The sequence below is a fragment of the Coregonus lavaretus genome (assembly GCF_964263955.1).
Source record: "Coregonus lavaretus genome assembly, chromosome: 33".
Classification (NCBI taxonomy): Eukaryota; Metazoa; Chordata; class Actinopteri; order Salmoniformes; family Salmonidae; genus Coregonus; species Coregonus lavaretus.
The window spans coordinates 29,055,382-29,079,425 of NC_140020.1; the positions used below are offsets into that span (position 1 = coordinate 29,055,382).

The 24,044-nt window shown below is 47.7% G+C and overlaps 1 protein-coding gene across 1 annotated transcript in view; it reads left to right on the top strand.

Annotated features, from left to right (window-relative positions):
- LOC311108809 (kinesin-like protein KIF26B) overlaps window positions 1–23,469 on the top strand; it is a gene marked incomplete at both ends in the record, with an annotated part of 41,335 nt that extends 17,866 nt beyond the window's left edge. The window contains 8 exons of the mRNA XM_084151572.1: window positions 640–893; window positions 4,137–4,332; window positions 4,969–5,125; window positions 5,310–5,469; window positions 5,806–9,250; window positions 16,463–16,632; window positions 17,951–18,101; window positions 23,270–23,469. Coding sequence (XP_084007698.1) covers window positions 640–893; window positions 4,137–4,332; window positions 4,969–5,125; window positions 5,310–5,469; window positions 5,806–9,250; window positions 16,463–16,632; window positions 17,951–18,101; window positions 23,270–23,469 — 4,733 coding nt within the window. The remainder of the gene's footprint in view (window positions 1–639; window positions 894–4,136; window positions 4,333–4,968; window positions 5,126–5,309; window positions 5,470–5,805; window positions 9,251–16,462; window positions 16,633–17,950; window positions 18,102–23,269) is intronic.
- Between the last annotated feature and the right edge of the window lie 575 nt (window positions 23,470–24,044).

The window sequence follows — 24,044 nt, forward strand, 5'->3', positions numbered from 1 at the left end:
ATTGTGGTATATGGCCAATATACCACGACTAAGGGCTGTATCCAGGCATTCCGCATTGCGTCGTACATAAGAACAGCCCTTAGCCGTGGTATATTGGCCATATAACACACCCCCTTGGGGCTTATTGTTTAAATAACTTCCATTTCAGAGGATGGTATTTTGACAGTGTTTTGGGTGTGGACAATTAACACTGCTTTGTTAGAACCTTAATTTTGGGGGAAATCTGCCCTTTCCATCCCCTCTGTCCTCCAAGTTTACAATGGGGACATGTACTGACAGTTCCAATGAGCGTGTTGTGGTTTGTGTAATTAGATCATGTCTGTCTTAACAAGCAGTGTATTAAACCAACTCAGGCGCCACCCCCCCCCCCCCCATCCCCGAGAGCTGTTTACCAAGATACTCTCTGTCTCTTTTTGTCTCTCTCGCTCTCTCGCTCTTTCTCTCTCTCTCTCTCTCTCTCTCTCTCTCTCTCTCTCTCTCTCTCTCTCTCTCTCTCTCTCTTTCTCATGCACGCACACACACACACACAAGTTTGCACGCACATTCGCACACAGACACACACAGACACACACATACAGACACACAAACAGAGCACCCAAACTGACTGTGTTGTGTGTGCCTTATTACTGTGGTTAACAGGGATGTCCCACACCATGATGGGTAGCGATAGCAGCAGCCAGAGTTTAGGGGTCATCCCGTATGCCATCTCCTGGTTCTACAGTCACACAGAGAGGAGGAGAAGGGAGAGGACTGGGGCCAGCCTGGCTGTGTCTGTGTCCGCTATGGAGGTCTGTGGGGAGGACGAGACCCTCAGGGACTTATTGTCAGGCAATCTCCAGGACAGCCCATCAGCAGACCTTTATCTTTACGAGGACCCCATCTATGGAATGCAGGTAAATGATGATGCCGGGGCTTATTGTTGTGGACGGTTCAGATCAGATAGAAATGTGTAACGTTTATAGAACAGACTTGAATCTTTGTTCTGCAGAATATGGAATCGTCAGCTCTCTATTGAACTTCTCTATGTGCAGCATTGGTGTAGAATCTCTGCATAAGAACATTTTCTTAATGAAGCCCCAGGTCTTAAGAACACAGAAAGACACATGCTACTGTAGTTACACTGTTACTACTACATATGTCACTAAGGTGTCATGTCACACTAAGGGTATCTTACAGTGCCTTCAGAAAGTATTCATACCCCTTGACTTATTCCACATTCTGTTGTGTTACATCCTGAATTAAAAATGGATTCAACAGATTTTCTTCTCACCCATCTACACACAGTACCCCATAATGACAAAGTGAAAACATGTTTTTAGAAATGTTAGCAAATGTATTTAAAATGAAATACGGAAATATCTCATTTATATAAGTATTCACAACCCTGAGTCAACACAGGTAAGAATCACTTTTGGCAGCGATTACAGATGTGAGTCTTTCTGGGAAAGTCTTTAAGAGCTTTGTACACCTGGATTGTACAATATTTCCACATTATTCTTAAAAAGATTCTTTAAGCTCTGTCAAGTTGGTTGTTGATTATTGCTAAACAGGCATTTTCAAGTCTTGCCATAGATTTTCAAGACGATTTAAGTCAAAACTGTAACTAGGCCACTCAGGAACATTCAATGCCGTCTTGGTAAGCAACTCCAATGTATATTTGGCCTTGGGTTTTAGGTTATTTTCCTGCTAAAAGGTGAATGTTTCCCAGTGTCTGTTGGAAAGCAGACTGAACCAGGTTTTCCTGTGTTTAGCTCTATTCTGTTTCTTTTTATCCAAAAAAATTCCCTAGTTCTTGCCGGTGACAAGCATAACCATAACATGATGCAGCCACCACCATGCTTGAAAATATGAAGAGTGTTGGATTTGCCCCAAATATAACGCTTTGTATTCAGGACATAAAGTTCATTTTTTTGCCACATTTTTTGCAGACAGGATACATGTTTTGGAATATTTTTTATTATCTACAGGCTTCCTTCTTTTCACTCGGTCATTTAGGTTAGTATTGTAGAGTAACTACAATGTTGTTGATCCATCCTCAGTTTTCTCCTTTCACAGCCATTAAACTCTGTAACTGTTTTAAATTCACCATTGGTCTCATGGTGAAATCCCTGAGTGACTTGTTAAGCAGATTTTTACTCCTGAACTTATTTAGACTTGCCATAACAAAGGGGTTGAATACTTATGGACTCAAGCCATATCAGCTTAACATTTTTAATACATTAGTAAAAATTTCGAAAAACATGATTTCTTTTTTTAGAATTCCACTTTAACATTACAGGGTATTGTGTGTAGGCAGTGACACAACATTTTAATTTAATCCATTTTAAATTCAGGCTGTAACACAACAAAATGTGGAAAAGGTCAGGGTGTGTAATACTTTCTGAAGGCACTATATATGATTACTTTGTTTTGTTTGGTACTACCACAGTCAGGAACTAGAATACACTAGTTAATTCCTTATTCAGATGCATTGTCAAAAGAACTACAGTGAGGGAAAAAAGTATTTGATCCCCTGCTGATTTTGTATGTTTGCCCACTGACAAAGACATGATCAGTCTGTAATTTTAATGGTAGGTTTATTTGAACAGTGAGAGACAGAATAACAACAACAAAATCCAGAAAAACGCATGTCAAAAATGTTATAAATTGATTTGCATTTTAATGAGGGAAATAAGAATTTGACCCCTCTGCAAAACATGACTTAGTACTTGGTGGCAAAACCCTTGTTGGCAATCACAGAGGTCAGACGTTTCTTGTAGTTGGCCACCAGGTTTGCACACATCTCAGGAGGAATTTTGTCCAACTCCTCTTTGCAGATCTTCTCCAAGTCATTAAGGTTTCGAGCCTGACATTTGCCAACTCGAACCTTCAGCTCCCTCCACAGATTTTCTATGGGATTAAGGTCTGGAGACTGGCTAGGCCACTCCAGGACATTAATGTGCTTCTTCTTGAGCCACTCCTTTGTTGCCTTGGCCGTGTGTTTTGGGTCATTGTCATGCTGGAATACCCATCCACGACCCATTTTCAATGCCCTGGCTGAGGGAAGGAGGTTCTCACCCAAGATTTGACGGTACATGGCCCCGTCCATCATCCCTTTGATGCTGTGAAGTTGTCCTGTCCCCTTAGCAGAAAAACACCCCCAAAGCATAATGTTTCCACCTCCACGTTTGAAGGTGGGGATGGTGTTCTTGGGGTCATAGGCATCATTCCTCCTCCTCCAAATACGGCGAGTTGAGTTGATGGCAAAGAGCTCGATTTTGGTCTCATCTGACCACAACACTTTCACCCAGTTCTCCTCTGAATCATTCAGATGTTCATTGGCAAACTTAAGACGGGCCTGTATATGTGCTTTCTTGAGCAGGGGGACCTTGCGGGCGCTGCAGGATTTCAGTCCTTCACGGCATGGTGTGTTACCAATTGTTTTCTTGGTGACTATGGTCCCAGCTGCCTTTGAGATCATTGACAAGATCCTCCCTTGTAGTTCTGGGCTGATTCCTCACCGTTCTCATGATCATTGCATCTCCACGAGGTGAGATCTTGCATGGAGCCCCAGGCCGAGGGAGATTGACAGTTCTTTTGTGTTTCTTCCATTTGCGAATAATCTCACCAACTGTTGTCACCTTCTCACCAAGCTGCTTGGCGATGGTCTTGTAGCCCATTCCAGCCTTGTGTAGGTCTACAATCTTGTCCCTGACATCCTTGGAGAGCTCTTTGGTCTTGGCCATGGTGGAGAGTTTGGAATCTGATTGATTGATTGCTTCTGTGGACAGGTGTCTTTTATACAGGTAACAAGCTGAGATTTGGAGCACTCCCTTTAAGAGTGTGCTCCTAATCTCAGCTCGTTACCTGTATAAAAGACACCTGGGAGCCAGAAATCTTTCTGATTGAGAGGGGGTCAAATACTTATTTCCCTCATTAAAATGCAAATCAATTTATAACATTTTTGACATGCACGTTGGCATTGTCACATTGAACAACATGTAATATTGTATTCATGCCTTGCTGTGCCGGTGTCTTTCCCCATCTGTGCCCTTGTACCGCTATTCTCCTTTCTCCCTCTCTATGTTCTGTCATGAAAATCAACACAAAAAAATGTAAAAAAATAAAGTAAAACATGCTGTCTTCCTCTCTTCCAGCTTCGGCACCACAGTGTGGTATCTGCCCCCAACGCCGAGAGAGCTGCCTTCCTCCTGGATGCAGCCATCGCATCACGTCACCGTGCCGATGGCCCGACGAGTGGAACTCGCAGTGACATCACCACACCATCGTCCTCCTCCCATATGTTCTTTACTCTGCACGTCCAACAGCAGCTCTCAGAGGGCAGTGGCAAAGGTTGCTATTTCTGTACATTGTAGAAAAGATAACTCTGGCATGCTATTCCCTATAAAGATCAGATAGAAATATCTATGGGCCCTATATCTATAGTGCACTACAGTATGTAGGAAATAAGGTTATTACCTATGCACATTGCTTATTGTGTCAACGTTTCGGTCATAGTACTTCTTCAAGAAAGTGACAGTAAAAATGTCTGTACACTCTGTATTTTTATCGTATTCTTTTTTTTACATTATTGGTCAGTGACCTGTACGTAGCTTGCACTGTGTCACCCTACGGACTCGTGAGTAAGCTATCAAGCTAATACGCATCTGGAGATGTAATTTGCATACGGCTGACTGAATAAACTGTACCGCATTTGTTTTCTAAGAATGCTTGGAATACCTTGTTTATTTTTATTATTTTCTTTGTTCTATTCTCAACTACTCTCTCTGGTGATCTCAGTTCCCCCCCCCCCCCCCTTCATTTCCTCTATTGAATTATCTCTCCTCTCCTCTCCTCTCCTCTCCTCTCCTCTCCTCTCCTCTCCTCTCCTCTCCTCTCCTCTCCTCTCCTCTCCTCTCCTCTCCTCTCCTCTCCTCTCCTCTCCTCTCCTCTCCTCTCCTCTCCTTCTCTTCTCTTCTCTCCTCTCAGTACCAGGGGGTCATAGCAGGTTGATTATGATAGACCTGGCTAACAGTATAAAAGGGACCAGTAGAACCAGTGACAGCAGAACTGGACGTCCTGAGTCTGAACTGGGCAGTGTTATACTGGCCCTACTCAACAATGGAAACAAAAACATCCCCAACAGGTTAGATACTGGAGACTCTCAATTGCATTTGATTGCATTGCAATGGAACAAAAGGAAACAATTGATTCAAGCAGTAGATCATGACATTTAGTCCTTAATACTGGTATGTAATAGAATTGTACAGTATGTGTTATGTACAATGTATGATGGTGATGGTGATGGTTGTATGTTGTGCTCACCACAGAGACAGTAAAGTGACCATGCTGCTACAGGAGTCTCTGGGTAATATTAACTGTCATACTACCGTGCTGGCCCATGTGACTGACTCACCAGAACACTTCTCAGAGACACTCTCCACTGTCCAAATTGCCTCGCGCATCCGCAGGACACAGAAGAAAGCAAAAGTATGTCAACTACTGAATTATAGATTACTTACCATTAAATTGTTGGTGCCAAGAATGGTGTCAAAAGTATTATTCAATTAACCTTGGGTGGCCTAACTGTTAGTAAACAATTTAAGCAGTTTAGCAGCATTATTTTCTGTGACAAGGCAAACAATTATCACTAACTTTCATCTCTCTCTCTCTCTCTCTCTCTCTCTCTCTCTCTCTCTCTCTCTCTCTCTCTCTCTCTCTCTCTCTCTCTCTCTCTCTCTCTCTCTCTCTCTCTCTCTCTCTCTCTCTCTCTCTCTCTCTCTCTCTCTCTCTCTCTCTCTCTCTCTCTCTCTCTCTCTCTCTCAGCATTCAACATCCTGCTCTCCCAGTGGTAGAAGCCTGAGTAGAGAGAGGAGTGGAGGGAGTCGTCCCTTCTCTCTCAGAGCGTTCCACTCCACCAATGCTGTGGACTCTGACCTCAGTGACCTGCCCCAGCTCAGGCTCGACGGTGACCTGCTGGATGACCACTCCAGCAGCGACCAGTCCTGTGACACGGTCATCCACATCAACCCCGATGGCTCGGTCCAGCAGCCCAGTGCGGAGCTGACCCATCAGGGCCAGGGCCAGCCGGAGTTTACCCCCATCATCCACTCTCTACAACAGAATAAGGCTGAAGCGGAATCGGAGGACGCCGAGCTTTCTGCTCTAAAGCAAGAGCTATTGCAGCACCTTCTAAACATCGTGCCCAGACTGCAGGGAGAGAGGAAGAAGAATGAGAGCATCATCCAAGAACAACTTCCTCAGAATACAGCAGAAGTGGGCCAATGTGAGAGGTACTTAAATCTTAAGTGTGACACGTTTGCAGAGCTGCAGGAGCGACTCGGGTGCATCGACGGCAGTGAGACAGTTACCAAGTCATCCTTAAAAGAACCTTCTGCCATGACCGAGTCCCCTCCAGTCCCCCAAGATGGCTCAGGCAGAACTGAGACTGAGGAAAATACCTCCTTCTTGAAACCACTGAATATGAAGGTGAAGTATAGTGAGCTTTCCATTGTGGGTGAGAAAGAGAGCCTGGTGACAGATGGCAGTTTTCCGGTCGACAGTTTTCAGAGAGAGGACTCTGGTCTGTATGACTGTGAGGAGGGAAGTGCAGCCAGCTCCAACGAGGACCAACCAAACCCCTGTGGCTTTATCAGTTTACATCCAGCCTGCCAGAACCAAGGCAACCCCCCTGAGTACAGCTTTCTGCCGCAGCACAGTGAAATCTACACTCAGAACAGCCCTGTGCCAAGCTCTCATTCTCCTCTTCCTCTGTCTCTTCTTCCCCTGTCTCTGGAGCCAGCTGGATACCCAGGGAGGCCTGGCTTGCTGCAACACCAGACCAGGACCCCTCCGGCGGGCAAGAGCTCTCCGCTATCCCCTTCTCTCTCTCCATCCTCCTCGTCCTCCACCACCTCCTCCTTGGCTACCAGTGTTCTCCTAGGAGAGAGGATCCTTCCTCAGCTTTCCCAGCTGCCTACTAGAGAGTCGGACCTGAAGGAAATGAAGGCCACCATCACGGTGATGGTCCAGCAGCCATTGGACCAGACGGGTCAGGACGAGCTGGTGTTCACCATGGTGGAGGAGGTGACCATCAGTGGGGCACTGGAGAGAGGAGGCCAGGCGGGGAATATCATCAGGATCAGGGATGCCCACTCCTCCTCTGGCCAGGCTTCTTCAGGGTCTGGACTGGGTTCCCTTCCCATCAGGATTATCAGTAACGTTAGTGAAGATTCTACTACTACTAATACAGGCTCCACTATCAAGGCCATGGACCCTGCTAATACCACTAAGACCATGGCTGTGGAAGTCAACACCAAACCCAAGGCCATGTCTTCTCTCTCCAGGGTGGAGAACCGGGTCTTGCCCTCCTTTATAAACCCCTCGCTCGCTGACCTCAGTAGGAGGAGTAGTGATGTGGAAGGGTCTCGTCATCTCCGAGGGGTTTCTAACACCCGTTTCATGCGAGTGGATGCTTATGCTGAACCCAAGAAGAAAGATAATCTAAAAGGTTCAGGAAATAAAACGGCGATGGAGACAGAAGGTGCGTTCTTTATTACTGAGAGGAATCACGTGAGGAATACCAACGAGAGCATTTTGATGCCTTTCCCAGGTCAAACTAATAGTATTGCATCATGTGACACACATGCCTGGGAGGAGGCCGGTTGCTATGAGATGATGTCATCAGGGAATAGGGCCAGTGGGAGGAGTGGCAACCAAGCAGAAAGGAGCTATCCCAGAGGAGGGGAGTTTACCACCTGTTCCCTCACCTGTTATGACCGGGTCTTACCTGTTCCATCTTCCCTAATTACTCCAAAGACACCAGGAGACAGTAGTGAAAGGAGCAGGAATACACCAGAGAACTGTATCCCTGGTTACCCTGCAGCTACCCACCACAGAACAGCCAGTCTACCAAGAGGCTGGTATAATATCAACAAGCAGGAGAGCTATGTAATGAGCGAGGAGTATAAAGATAAAGCCCCAGACTTTAAATCATCCACCCCTGGTAGTCCCTGGGTGACCCTGGAGAGGAGGCCATCCTCAGCCAGGCAGGGGATCTTCTCCTGGGCCAGGGAGAGCCTCCCTCTCCCATTCTCACCAGCTCGGAAGTACAGCCTGGAGCAGCAGCAGAGACAGAGAACTAGTAACAGTCCTCTCAGCACAGCCAGTAGTTCACCGTTGGAGCCCATGCCATCCACTCGGAGTGTTAGACATGATAGCGGTAAGATGGAATCCCCCATAGAGGAAAGCAGTAGGCTTTTCAGTGCTAAACTAGAGCAGTTGGCTAGCAGGACCAACTCTTTAGGTAGAATACCGCTGGAGTTCCACACTCTGGACCGAGGCAGTAGCCTGTCCTCTGTGAGCTCCATGGGGAGCTCCAAGGGGAGTTGGGAAGGGGAGTCCAGCCACCCCACCCTACCCCGGGCCAGCAGGAGCCCCAGAAGGGCCCCTAGGTCCATCCCCTTGACTGACAAGAACACCCCCAACACACCCCATTCTCCCAAAACCAGCAGGTCAACCTTTATAACTGAGCCCAACACCCCCACCTCCACAGCCCTCCAGTCTCCTAGAACCAGCCGATCTAAGCTCTCCGCGGTGGGGAAACTGATGATGACCAGCCCTAAGGTCCGCCGGATATCCATCCCCAGGACCAAGAACCTCAGCTTCTCTCCCAAGGAACTCCATCAGTCCATCAACAGGAGTGCCAGTCTGTCCCCTGATGGGAGGAGCCCTGAGCATGGTCCACTCTGGTCCACCCAGTCTCTAAGCCGAAACCAGACCCCCTCGCCCCAGACCCTACCACCACGCCTCGTAGCAAAGTCCCCCGTCCGGGTCATCAACGGGCGCATCTCAGAGCTCCTCCAGATCGGCAGAGAGCCCTACCCCTCTGGCGGGGCCTCCGGAGGACTAGTTCTAGACAAGATGGCGGCAGCGGCTGGAGCTACCTGTAGATCCATGGGAGAGGCTCACCCTGTTCACCCTGTACCCTCGCCCTATGCCAGGGTGACAGCACCTCGCAGGCCCAACCACCTCAGCGGGCACGCCAGTGATGTCACTAGCGTGTTGAGCGGGGAGCTGCCCCCGGCCATGGGTAAGACAGCGTTATTGACCAATAGGAACAGCCTGGTGAGCAGTGGATATGAGAGCATGGTTAGGGATAGCGAAGCCACAGGGAGCAGCACCTCCAACAGAGACTCTATCAGCGATAAGAGCTGTTCTATGATCAGTGTGACCCGCAGTGAGAGGAACCCCAAAAGGAGGAGCAGCAACGGTAAGATCTGATCTGGGTAATTCCTTAATTGAATACACAGCGAGCAAAACTGGACAAAACTGGTTGAAATTACCTGGTAATGACTGCATTTTAACCAGTTTTACCAGCTGGTCATATTGTAAGTCGCTGTAGTTACAAGTGTGTGATTCATGTTTTCTGCTTTGCGTTTTGTGTTGTGTTAAAATAAAGAGCAGGTGTGAGCTGTGTGGATTCGGTAAACAAGGTCCTTTGTGTTAACAACAATAAAAACACTGATGTGCAATGAAGTGAGGAACAGCTATGTGTGCGACGTGCATTTTCAGAGTATGCCTTTTACAGTAATATTGGCTTTTTATGTAATTCATTGGTGTTTCACAGATTACTATTCATTGCATTTCCTGTCCTCTTATTTACCTTCAAAGATTTTGTATAGGTCTCATCTTTAATAAATGAGCCCAAGGAGAAAAGTGATTGAATTGTCAAGTGAAAATAGTCAAGATATTAGTGGGGCTTGTATTTGTCTCATGCCTCCCCTGGCTCTGAATTACACTACTCTACTCTACTCTACTCTACTCTACTCTGCACTACACCACACTACTCTACACTAATCTACTCTACACTACACTACACTACTCTACTCTACTCTACTCTACACTACTCTACACTACACTACACTACTCTACTCTACACTACACTACACTACACTATACTACTCTACTCTACTCTACTCTACACTACTCTACACTACGCTACTCTACACTACTCTACACTTCTTGACACTACTCTACACTACACTACTCTACACTACACTACTCTACTCTACTCTACACTACACTACTCTACTCTACACTACTCTACACTATACTACTCAACACTACTCTACACTACACTACTCTACACAACTCTACGCTACTCTACTCTACTCTACTCTACACTACACTACTCTACTCTACTCTACTCTACACTACTCTACACTACTCTACTCTACTCTACACTACACTACTCTACTCTACACTACTCTACACTATACTACTCAACACTACTCTACACTACACTACTCTACACAACTCTACGCTACTCTACTCTATCTACTCTACACTACACTACACTACACTACTCTACACTACTCTACTCTACACTACTCTACACTACTCTACACTACTCTACTCTACTCTACACTACACTACTCTACACTACTCTGCACTACACTACTCTACACTACTCTACACTACTCTACACTACTATACTCTACTCTACTCTACTCTACTCTACTCTACTCTACTCTACTCTACTCTACTCTACTCTACACTACTCTACACTACTCTTCACTACACTACTCTACACTACTCTACTCTACACTACTCTAATCTACACTACTATACTCTACTCAACTCTACTCTACTCTACACTACTCTACACTACTCTACACTACTCTACACTACACTACACTACACTACTCTACACTATACTACTCAACACTACTCTACTCTACACTACACTACTCTACACAACTCTACGCTACTCTACTCTACTCTACTCTACACTACACTACACTACTCTACACTACTCTACTCTACACTACACTACTCTACACTACTCTGCACTACACTACTCTACACTAATCTACACTACTCTACACTACACTACTCTACTCTACACTACTCTACACTACTCTACACTACTCTACTCTACACTACACTACTCTACTCTACACTACTCTAGTCTACACTATAATATACTACACTACTCTTCTCTTCTCTTCTCTTCTCTTCTCTTCTCTTCTCTTCTCTTCTCTTCTCTTCTCTTCTCTGCTCTGCTCCACACTACTCTACACTACACTACTCTACACTACACTACTCTACTCTACACTACTCTACACTACTCTACACTACACTACACTACACTACACTACTCTACACTATACTACTCTACACTACTCTACTCTACACAACTCTACACTACTCTACACTACTCTACACAACTCTACACTACACTACTCTACACTACTCTACACTACACTGCTCTACACTACACTACTCTACACTACTCTACACTACACTACACTACACTACTCTACACTATACTACTCTACACTAGTCTACTCTACACTACACTACTCTACACAACTCTACACTACACTACTCTACTCTACTCTACACTACTCTACTCTACACTGCTCTACTCTACTCTAATCTACACTACTCAACTCTACACTACACTACTCTACTCTACACTACACTACACTACACTACACTACTCTACACTATACTACTCTACACTACTCTACACTACTCTACTCTACACTACAATACTCTACACAACTCTACACTACACTACTCTACTCTACACTGATCTACTCTACTCTACACTACTCTACACTACTCAACTCTACACTACACTACTCTACTCTACACTACACTACACTACACTACACTACACTACACTACTCTACTCTACTCTACTCTACACTACACTACACTACTCTACACTACTCTACACTACTCTACTCTACTCTACTCTACTCTACTCTACACTACTCTACTCTACTCTACTCTACTCTACTCTACACTATACTACTCTACACTACTCTACTCTACTCTACACTACTCTGCACTATACTACTCTACTCTACTCTACTCTACACTACTCTAGTCTACACTATACTACACTACACTACACTACTCTACTCTATACTACTCTACACTACTCTACACTACTCTGCTCTACACTACTCTACACTACACTACAATACACTACTCTACACTGCACTGCACTACACTACACTACTCTACACTATACTATACTACTCTACTCTACTCTACACTACTCTACACTACACTACTCTACACTACTCTACACTACTCTACACTATACTACTCTACACTACTCTACACTACACAACTCTACACTACACGACTCTACACGACTCTACACTACTATACTCTACACTACTCTACACTATACTACTCTACTCTACACTACACTACTCTACACAACTCTACACTACACTACTCTACTCTACTCTACACTACTCTACTCTACACTGCTCTACTCTACTCTAATCTAATCTACACTACTCAACTCTACACTACACTACTCTACTCTACACTACACTACACTACACTACACTACACTACTCTACACTATACTACTCTACACTACACTACTCTACACAACTCTACACTACACTACTCTACACTACTCTACACTACACTACTCTACACTACTCTACTCTACACTACTCTACTCTACACTGCTCTACTCTACTCTACACTACTCTACACTACTCAACTCTACACTACACTACTCTACTCTACACTACACTACACTACACTACTCTACACTACACTACTCTACTCTACACTACACTACTCTACACTACTCTACTCTACACTGCTCTACTCTACTCTACACTACTCTACACTACTCAACTCTACACTACTCTACTCTACACTACACTACACTACACTACACTACTCTACTCTACACTACTCTACTCTACTCTACTCTACTGTACTCTACACTATACTACTCTACACTACTCTACTCTACACTACTCTGCACTATACTACTCTACTCTACTCTACACTACACTACTCTAGTCTACACTATACTACACTACACTACACTACTCTACTCTATACTACTCTACACTACTCTGCTCTACACTACTCTACACTACACTACAATACACTACTCTACACTGCACTACACTACACTACTCTACACTATACTATACTACTCTACTCTACTCTACACTACTCTACACAACTCTACACTACACTACTCTACACTACTCTACACTACTCTACACTACTCTACACTACTTTACACTATACTACTCTACTCTACTCTACACTACACGACTCTACACGACTCTACACTACTCTACTCTACACTACACTACTCTACACTACTCTACACTATAATACTCTACACTACACTACACTACACTACTCTACACAACTCTACACTACACTACTCTACACTACTCTACTCTACACTACACTACTCTACACTACTCTACACTACTCTACTCTACTCTACACTACACTACTCTACACTACTCTACACTACACTACTCTACAATACTCTACTCTACACTACTCTACTCTACACTACACTACTCTACTCTACACTACTCTACACTATACTACTCAACACTACTCTACACTACACTACTCTACACAACTCTACGCTACTCTACGCTACTCTACTCTACTCTACTCTACACTACACTACTCTACACTACTCTACACTACTCTACTCTACACTACTCTACACTATACTACTCAACACTACTCTACACTACACTACTCTACACAACTCTACGCTACTCTACTCTACTCTACACTACACTACACTACTCTACACTACTCTACTCTACACTACTCTACACTACTCTACACTACTCTACACTACTCTACTCTACTCTACACTACTCTACTCTACACTACTCTGCACTACACTACTCTACACTACTCTACACTACTCTACTCTACACTACTATACTCTACTCTACTCTACTCTACTCTACTCTACTCTACACTACTCTACTCTACTCTACTCTACACTACACTACTCTACACTACTCTGCACTACACTACTCTACACTACTCTACTCTACACTACTCTACTCTACACTACTCTACTCTACTCTACACTACTCTACACTACTCTACTCTACACTACTCTACTCTACACTACTCTACTCTACACTACTATACTCTACACTACTCTACACTACTCTACACTACACTACACTACACTACACTACTCTACACTATACTACTCAACACTACTCTACTCTACACTACACTACTCTACACAACTCTACGCTACTCTACTCTACTCTACTCTACACTACACTACTCTACACTACACTACTCTACACTACTCTGCACTACACTACTCTACACTAATCTACACTACTCTACACTACTCTACACTACACTACTCTACACTACTCTACACTACTCTACTCTACACTACACTATACTACTCTACACTACTCTACACTACTCTTCACTACACTACACTACACTACTCTACTCTACTCTACTCTACACTACTCTACACTACACTACTCTAGTCTACACTATAATATACTACACTACACTACTCTTCTCTTCTCTTCTCTTCTCTTCTCTTCTCCACACTACTCTACACTACTCTACTCTACCCTACTCTACACTACTCTACTCTACCCTACACTACACTGCACTACTCTACACTACACTACTCTACACTACACTACTCTACTCTACACTACACTACTCTACACTACTCTACACTACACTACACTACACTACTCTACACTATACTACTATACACTACTCTACTCTACACTACACTACTCTACACTACACTACACTACTCTACACTACACTACACTACTCTACTCTACTCTACACTACACTACTCTACACTACACTACTCTACACTACACTACACTACACTACTCTACACTACACTACACTACACTACACTACTCTACACTACACTACTCTACACAACTCTACACTACACTACTCTACTCTACTCTACACTACTCTACTCTACTCTACACTACTCTACTCTACACTACTCTTCTCTACACTGCTCTACACTACTCAACTCTACACTACACTACTCTACTCTACACTACACTACACTACTCTACTCTACACTACACTACTCTACTCTACACTACACTACACTACACTACACTACTCTACACTACTCTACTCTACTCTACTCTATTGTACTCTACACTATACTACTCTACACTACTCTACTCTACACTACTCTGCACTATACTACTCTACTCTACTCTACTCTACTCTACTCTACTCTACTCTACACTACACTACTCTAGTCTACACTATACTACACTACACTACTCTACTCTATACTACTCTACACTACTCTGCTCTACACTACTCTACACTACACTACAATACACTACTCTACACTGCACTGCACTACACTACACTACTCTACACTATACTATACTACTCTACTCTACTCTACTCTACTCTACTCTACACAACTCTACACTACACTACTCTACACTACTCTACACTACTCTACACTACTCTACACTATACTACTCTACACTACTCTACACTACACAACTCTACACTACACTACTCTACACTACTCTACACTATACTACTCTACACTACACTACTCTACACTACTCTACACTACTCTACACTATACTACTCTACACTACACTACACTACACTACTCTACACTACTCTACTCTACACTACACTACTCTACACTACTCTACACTACACTACTCTACACTACTCTACACTATACTACTCTACACTTCACTACACGACTCTACACGACTCTACACTACTCTACACTATACTACTCTACACTACACTACACTACACTACACTACACTACACTACTCTACACTACTCTACACTACTCTACTCTACACTACACTACTCTACACTACTCTACACTACTCTACACTACTCTACTCTACACTACTCTACACTACTCTACTCTACACTACTCTACACTACACTACACTACTCTACACTACACTACACTACTCTACACTACTCTACACTACACTACCCTACTCTACACTACTCTACACTACTCTATTCTACACTACTCTACACTACTCTACTCTACACTACACTACTCTACACTACTCTGCACTATACTACTCTACTCTACTCTACACTACACTACTCTAGTCTACACTATACTACACTACTCTACTCTATACTACTCTACACTACTCTGCTCTACACTACTCTACACTACACTACAATACACTACTCTACACTGCACTACACTACTCTACACTATACTATACTATACTACTCTACTCTACTCTACACTACTCTACACTACTCTACACTACTCTACACTTCTCTACACTATACTACTCTACACTACTCTACACTACACAACTCTACACTACACTACTCTACACTACTCTACACTATACTACTCTACACTACACTACACGACTCTACACGACTCTACACTACTCTACACTACTCTACACTATACTACTCTACACTACACTACACTACTCTACACAACTCTACACTACACTACTCTACACTACTCTACACTACTCTACTCTACACTACACTACTCTACACTACTCTACACTACACTACTCTACACTACTCTACACTACTCTACTCTACACTACACTACTCTACTCTACTCTACTCTACTCTATCTTATTCCATTTCATCTGACCTGTAGGTTCACACCCGCGGCATCTGTCCCATAGCACGTCCCTGTCTCTGAGGAGGCCAGCCAGTGGGCCCAGGTCTCGCTGGGTAGACAGGGGCATCCCAGAGGCCTACGAGATCAAGGTCTATGAGATAGATGACGTGGAGAGGCTGCAGAGGAGAGGAGGAGCAGGCAAACAGGTGAGGGGAAGAGATGTCAGTGTTGGTGTTTTAAGATAGGCTTGGATACACGTTTAGTTTATCAGGGGAAATCAGGGCTATTCTTGAGTTTGTGTACAAACACATAAATAGCCAAACACAACTCAAGAACAATGGCAAACTTACAATGCAAGCGTACAATGCATTACATGATACTAACATGTATAATCTCCATGTGCAGTACATACATACATACATACACTACATCTCATTCCAAAATCATGGGCATTTATATGGAATTGGTCCCCCCTTTGCTGCTATAACAGCCTCCACTCTTCTGGGAAGACTTTCCACTAGATGTTGGAACATTGCTACGGGGACTTGCTTGCTTCCATTCAACCACAAGAGCATTAGTGAGGTTGGGCACTGATGTTGGGCGATTAGGCCTGGCTCGCGGTCGGAGTTCCAATTCATCCCAAAGGTGTTCAATGGGGTTGAGGTCAGGGCTCTGTGCAGGCCAGTCAAGTTCTTCCACACCAATCTCAACAAAACATTTCTGTATGGACCTCGCTTTTGTGCACAGGGGCATTGTCATGCTGAAACAGGAAAGGGCCTTCCCCAAACTGTTGCCACAAAGTTGGAAGCACAGAATCATCTAGAATGTCATTGTATGCTGTAACGTTAAGATTTCTCTTCACTGGAACTAAGGGGCCTAGCCCGAAACATGAAAAACAGCCCCAGACCATTATTCCTCCTCCACCAAACTTTACAGTTGGCACTATGCATTCGGGCAGGTAGTGTTGTCCTGGCATCCACCAAACCCAGATCCGTCCGTCGGACTGGCAGATGGTGAAGCGTGATTTCCACTTCACAATAACAGGGCAGAAATGTACTTGTTGGAAAGGTGACTTGTTGGAAAGGTGGCATCCTATGATGGTACCACTTTGAAAGTCACTGAGCTCTTCAGTACGAGCCATTCTACTGCCAATGTTTGTCTATGCAGATTGCATGATTTTATCCACCTGTCAGCAACGGGTGTGGCTGAAATAGCCGAATCTACTAATTTTAAGGGGTGTCCACATATTTTCTTTTGTATATGAATACAATACATATACACTATACACTAAACTTTGAAAATTGACTATTTTCCGATCTCTAAGGTATAGTCCGAGGATACGTCCCAAATGGCACCCTATTCCCATAGGGCTGTGGTCAAAAGTATTACGATATTTAGGGAATAGGGTGCCATTTGGTATTCGCATCCATAATATTAGGTTTGTTGTTCTGAAGAGGCTCTTCTCTGTGTAAACTGATGTTTAGCTGAAGCTCTCATTGTCCTTGGCTGTGTTGTTGTTAACAGGGAATAGCCTGCTTCAGTGCCAAACTCAAGTTCCTGGAGCACCGTCAGCAGAGGATCGAAGAGGTGAGAGCCAAGTACAACAGCCTGAAGAGCGAGTTGGAGCTGGCCAAACAGAATCTCATGCTGGAGCCAGGGAAATGGAACCAAGAGTGTGAGTGTTTACTATAGATTAATCCGTTATTAATTAACTAGTCAGTTTATTCCTCAAAGCAACTGGACTTACATTACAAGGTGTGTTAACAATCATATTTTCATTATTGACCAATGCAATAGCAACAATTGCCATGGAGTCTTCATATTGCCATAGAATCGGTATCTCTTCTTATCTCATGTCCTTGTCTGTGTCACGATCGTCGTAGAGAGTAGACCAATGCGCAGCGTTAGTTGCGAACATACTTAACTTTATTATCTTAAGTGATAATATAACAACAAAACAATAAACGAAACGTGCAGTCCTACGGTTAACACAGAAACAACCAAACGGAAACAAGATCCCACAAACACTAAGGGAAACAGACTGTTTAAATATGGCTCCCAATCAGAGACAACCAGCAACAGCTGACACTCGTTGCCTCTGATTGGGAGCCACTCTGGCCAACATAGAAAAGCAACAACTAGAACTCCCACACAGAACATAAACACATGGAATCTACACACCCTGGCTCAACATATAGAGTCCCCAGAACCAGGGTGTGACAGTACCCCCCCCCCCAAAGGCGCGGACTGCGACCGCGCCTCCACATAAATAAACCAGGGGAGGGCTGGGTGGGCATTCCTCCTCGGAGGCGGTTCCGGCTCCGGGCTTGACCACCACCCTTCAATAATTCCCCCGTAGCGCCCCTGGTCCGGTCTGGCCCCGCTGGCTGGAGCTGGACTGGACATCGAAGGAGCGGATTGCTTAAGCTCCGTTGTGGAGCAGCTGACCGGTACCTGATCAGGCACCGGTGACCCAGGCACAGGTTGTGCCGGACTGACGACGCGCACCCCTGGCTTGGTGCGTGGAGCAGGAACGGACCGGACCGGGCTGACAATGCGCACCCCTGGCTTGGTGCGTGGAGCAGCAACGGGCCGGACCGGGCTGACGATACGCACCCCTGGCTTGGTGCGTGGAGCAGGAACGGGCCTTACCAGGCTGACGACTCGCACCCCTGGCTTGGTGCGAGTAGCAGGAACAGGCCGGGCCGGGCTGGCGACGCGCACCGTAGGCTTGGTGCGAGTGGCAGGAACAGGCCGGGCCGGGCTGGCGACGCGCACCGTAGGTTTGGTGCGAGTGGCAGGAACAGGCCGGGCCGGGCTGGCGACGCGCACCGTAGGTTTGGTGCGAGTGGCAGGAACAGGCCGGGCCGGGCTGGCGACGCGCACCGTAGGCTTGGTGCGAGTGGCAGGAACAGGCCGGGCCGGGCTGGCGACGCGCACCGTAGGTTTGGTGCGAGTGGCAGGAACAGGCCGGGCCGGGCTGGCGACGCGCACCGTAGGCTTGGTGCGAGTAGCAGGAACGGGCCGGGCTGACGACGCGCACCGTAGGTTTGGTGCGAGTGGCAGGAACAGGCCGGGCCGGGCTGGCGACGCGCACCGTAGGTTTGGTGCGAGTGGCAGGAACAGGCTGGGCCGGGCTGGCGACGCGCACCGTAGGCTTGGTGCGAGTGGCAGGAACAAGCCAGGCCGGGCTGGCGACGCACACCGTAGGCTTGGTGCGGGGAGCAGGAACAGGCCGGGCCGGCGACGCACACCGTAGGCTTGGTGCGGGGAGCAGGAACAGGCCGGGCTGGGCTGGCAACGCGCACCGTAGGCTTGGTGCGAGGGGCAGGAACAGGCCGGGCCGGGCTGGCGACGCGCACCGTACACTTGGTGCGAGGGGCAGGAACAGGCCGGGCCGGGCTGGCGACGCGCACCGTACACTTGGTGCGAGGGGCAGGAACAGGCCGGGCCGGGCTGGCGACGCGCACCGTACACTTGGTGCGAGGAGCAGGAACAGGCCGGGCCGGGCTGGCGACGCACACCGTACACTTGGTGCGAGGGGCAGGAACAGGCCGGGCCGGGCTGGCGACGCGCACCGTACACTTGGTGCGAGGGGCAGGAACAGGCCGGACCGTACTGGGAACACACACCACTGGCCTTAAACGGGGATCAGGAACGGGCCGGACCGGACTGGCAATACACCTCAGTACCTCTCGCCGCGCCTCTACATCTTCCTTCCCTCTTCTCACCAATGGCTCCCGTAATCTGGTGGCCTTCTGAATTCGCCCCTTATCTGCCTCCAGCAGCCCCGTCGTCCATGCCATGTGCCCCCCCCTAAAAAATTTTTGGGGTTGCCTCTCGTCCGTCCGACGACGAAACTGTTGACGCCGTTGCTCCTCTCTCCGTCGCGCCTCTACCGTCTCACTCCATGGACGGCGATCCATCCCGGCCTGGATTTCCTCCCAGGTCCAGGACCCCTGCCCGTCCAAGATCTGCTCCCACGTCCAGGCTGCCTGCTCCTGGACACGCTGCTTGGTCCTGATATGGTGGGATCTTCTGTCACGATCGTCGTAGAGAGTAGACCAATGCGCAGCGTTAGTTGCGAACATACTTAACTTTATTATCTTAAGTGATAATATAACAACAAAACAATAAACGAAACGTGCAGTCCTACGGTTAACACAGAAACAACCAAACGGAAACAAGATCCCACAAACACTAAGGGAAACAGACTGTTTAAATATGGCTCCCAATCAGAGACAACCAGCAACAGCTGACACTCGTTGCCTCTGATTGGGAGACACTCTGGCCAACATAGAAAAGCAACAACTAGAACTCCCACACAGAACATAAACACATGGAATCTACACACCCTGGCTCAACATATAGAGTCCCCAGAACCAGGGTGTGACAGTACCCCCCCCCCCAAAGGCGCGGACTGCGACCGCGCCTCCACATAAATAAACCAGGGGAGGGCTGGGTGGGCATTCCTCCTCGGAGGCGGTTCCGGCTCCGGGCTTGACCACCACCCTTCAATAATTCCCCCGTAGCGCCCCTGGTCCGGTCTGGCCCCGCTGGCTGGAGCTGGACTGGACATCGAAGGAGCGGATTGCTTAAGCTCCGTTGTGGAGCAGCTGACCGGTACCTGATCAGGCACCGGTGACCCAGGCACGGGTTGTGCCGGACTGACGACGCGCACCCCTGGCTTGGTGCGTGGAGCAGGAACGGACCGGACCGGGCTGACGATGCGCACCCCTGCCTTGGTGCGTGGAGCAGCAACGGGCCGGACCGGGCTGACGATACGCACCACTGGCTTGGTGCGTGGAGCAGGAACGGGCCTTACCAGGCTGACGACTCGCACCCCTGGCTTGGTGCGAGTAGCAGGAACAGGCCGGGCCGGGCTGGCGACGCGCACCGTAGGCTTGGTGCGAGTGGCAGGAACAGGCCGGGCCGGGCTGGCGACGCGCACCGTAGGTTTGGTGCGAGTGGCAGGAACAGGCCGGGCCGGGCTGGCGACGCGCACCGTAGGTTTGGTGCGAGTGGCAGGAACAGGCCGGGCCGGGCTGGCGACGCGCACCGTAGGTTTGGTGCGAGTGGCAGGAACAGGCCGGGCCGGGCTGGCGACGCGCACCGTAGGCTTGGTGCGAGTGGCAGGAACAGGCCGGGCCGGGCTGACGACGCGCACCGTAGGTTTGGTGCGAGTGGCAGGAACAGGCCGGGCCGGGCTGGCGACGCGCACCGTAGGTTTGGTGCGAGTGGCAGGAACAGGCCGGGCCGGGCTGGCGACGCGCACCGTAGGCTTGGTGCGAGTGGCAGGAACAAGCCAGGCCGGGCTGGCGACGCACACCGTAGGCTTGGTGCGGGGAGCAGGAACAGGCCGGGCCGGGCTGGCGACGCACACCGTAGGCTTGGTGCGGGGAGCAGGAACAGGCCGGGCTGGGCTGGCAACGCGCACCGTAGGCTTGGTGCGAGGGGCAGGAACAGGCCGGGACGGGCTGGCGACGCGCACCGTACACTTGGTGCGAGGGGCAGGAACAGGCCGGGCCGGGCTGGCGACGCGCACCGTACACTTGGTGCGAGGGGCAGGAACAGGCCGGGCCGGGCTGGCGACGCGCACCGTACACTTGGTGCGAGGGGCAGGAACAGGCCGGGCCGGGCTGGCGACGCACACCGTACACTTGGTGCGAGGGGCAGGAACAGGCCGGGCCGGGCTGGCGACGCGCACCGTACACTTGGTGCGAGGGGCAGGAACAGGCCGGGCCGGGCTGGCGACGCGCACCGTACACTTGGTGCGAGGGGCAGGAACAGGCCGGGCCGGGCTGGCGACGCGCACCGTACACTTGGTGCGAGGGGCAGGAACAGGCCGGGCCTGGCTGGCGACGCGCACCGTACACTTGGTGCGAGGGGCAGGAACAGGCCGGACCGTACTGGGAACACACACCACTGGCCTTAAACGGGGATCAGGAACGGGCCGGACCGGACTGGCAATACACCTCAGTACCTCTCGCCGCGCCTCTACATCTTCCTTCCCTCTTCTCACCAATGGCTCCCGTAATCTGGTGGCCTTCTGAATTCGCCCCTTATCTGCCTCCAGCAGCCCCGTCGTCCATGCCATGTGCCCCCCCCTAAATGTTTTTGGGGGTTGCCTCTCGTCCGTCCGACGACGACACTGTTGACGCCGTTGCTCCTCTCTCCGTCGCGCCTCTACCGTCTCACTCCATGGACGGCGATCCATCCCGGCCTGGATTTCCTCCCAGGTCCAGGACCCCTGCCCGTCCAAGATCTGCTCCCACGTCCAGGCTGCCTGCTCCTGGACACGCTGCTTGGTCCTGATATGGTGGGATCTTCTGTCACGATCGTCGTAGAGAGTAGACCAATGCGCAGCGTTAGTTGCGAACATACTTAACTTTATTATCTTAAGTGATAATATAACAACAAAACAATAAACGAAACGTGCAGTCCTACGGTTAACACAGAAACAACCAAACGGAAACAAGATCCCACAAACACTAAGGGAAACAGACTGTTTAAATATGGCTCCCAATCAGAGACAACCAGCAACAGCTGACACTCGTTGCCTCTGATTGGGAGCCACTCTGGCCAACATAGAAAAGCAACAACTAGAACTCTCACACAGAACATAAACACATGGAATCTACACACCCTGGCTCAACATATAGAGTCCCCAGAACCAGGGTGTGACAGTCTGGTGTGTTTGTAAGGGTGTTATGTGGCTAATGTTGATCCTGAGAGGCCTCTGTAGTTCATGTTATAGTAAGATGATGGCTAGCTAAAATAGCCAGTTTTTTACAATGTTTATTTGGTGGCCAGTCATCACTGATCACTGTGTTGTTTGTGTAGTTGACCTGTGGCAGACATTTGAGGTTGACTCTCTGGAACACCTGGAAGCATTGGAGGTGGTCACGGCAAGGCTGGAGAGCAGGGTCAACCTCTGCAAGGCCAACGTCATGATGGTCACGTGCTTTGACATCGCCACCAAGCGCCGGCAAGCGAGGAGACGCCGCCGGACGGAACAGCAGCAAGGATTCATGGGAATTTAGTGTAATTTTGTTCCCATTGTTGTTAATAGATGTACAAAGAGAGAGCTTTACAGAGAGAGAGAGAGAGAGAGAGAGAGAGAGAGAGAGAGAGAGAGAGAGAGAGAGAGAGAGAGAGAGAGATGTACAGATAGAGAGAGAGAGATGTACAGATAGAGAGAGAGAGAGAGAGCGAGGAGAGAGAGAGATGGAATACCATCGTTTTTTTATGCTTATCTGAATTCCACTTGAAAACATACACAGGTATTTGCATTTCAACTCCCTAACAGTAGTGAGAAGTATCACTCAGTGTTGACTTCTCCTGAAGAAGAGGGAGTGGAATCTACATCTCTGAATGCCACAGAGCACTCTTACTCTGAATGATGTATGTTCTTCTGACACAGGATACAGGTCAATATTCACTGTTACAGTGGGTTTCTTAAGTATTCACCCCCCTTGAATTTTGTTCACATTTTGTTGCGTTACAAAGTGGGATTGAAATGGATTTAATTGTGATATTTTTTGTCATTGATTTACACAAAATAATCCATAATGTAAAGTGAAAAGAAAATTCTACAAATGTTTACAAATGAATACAA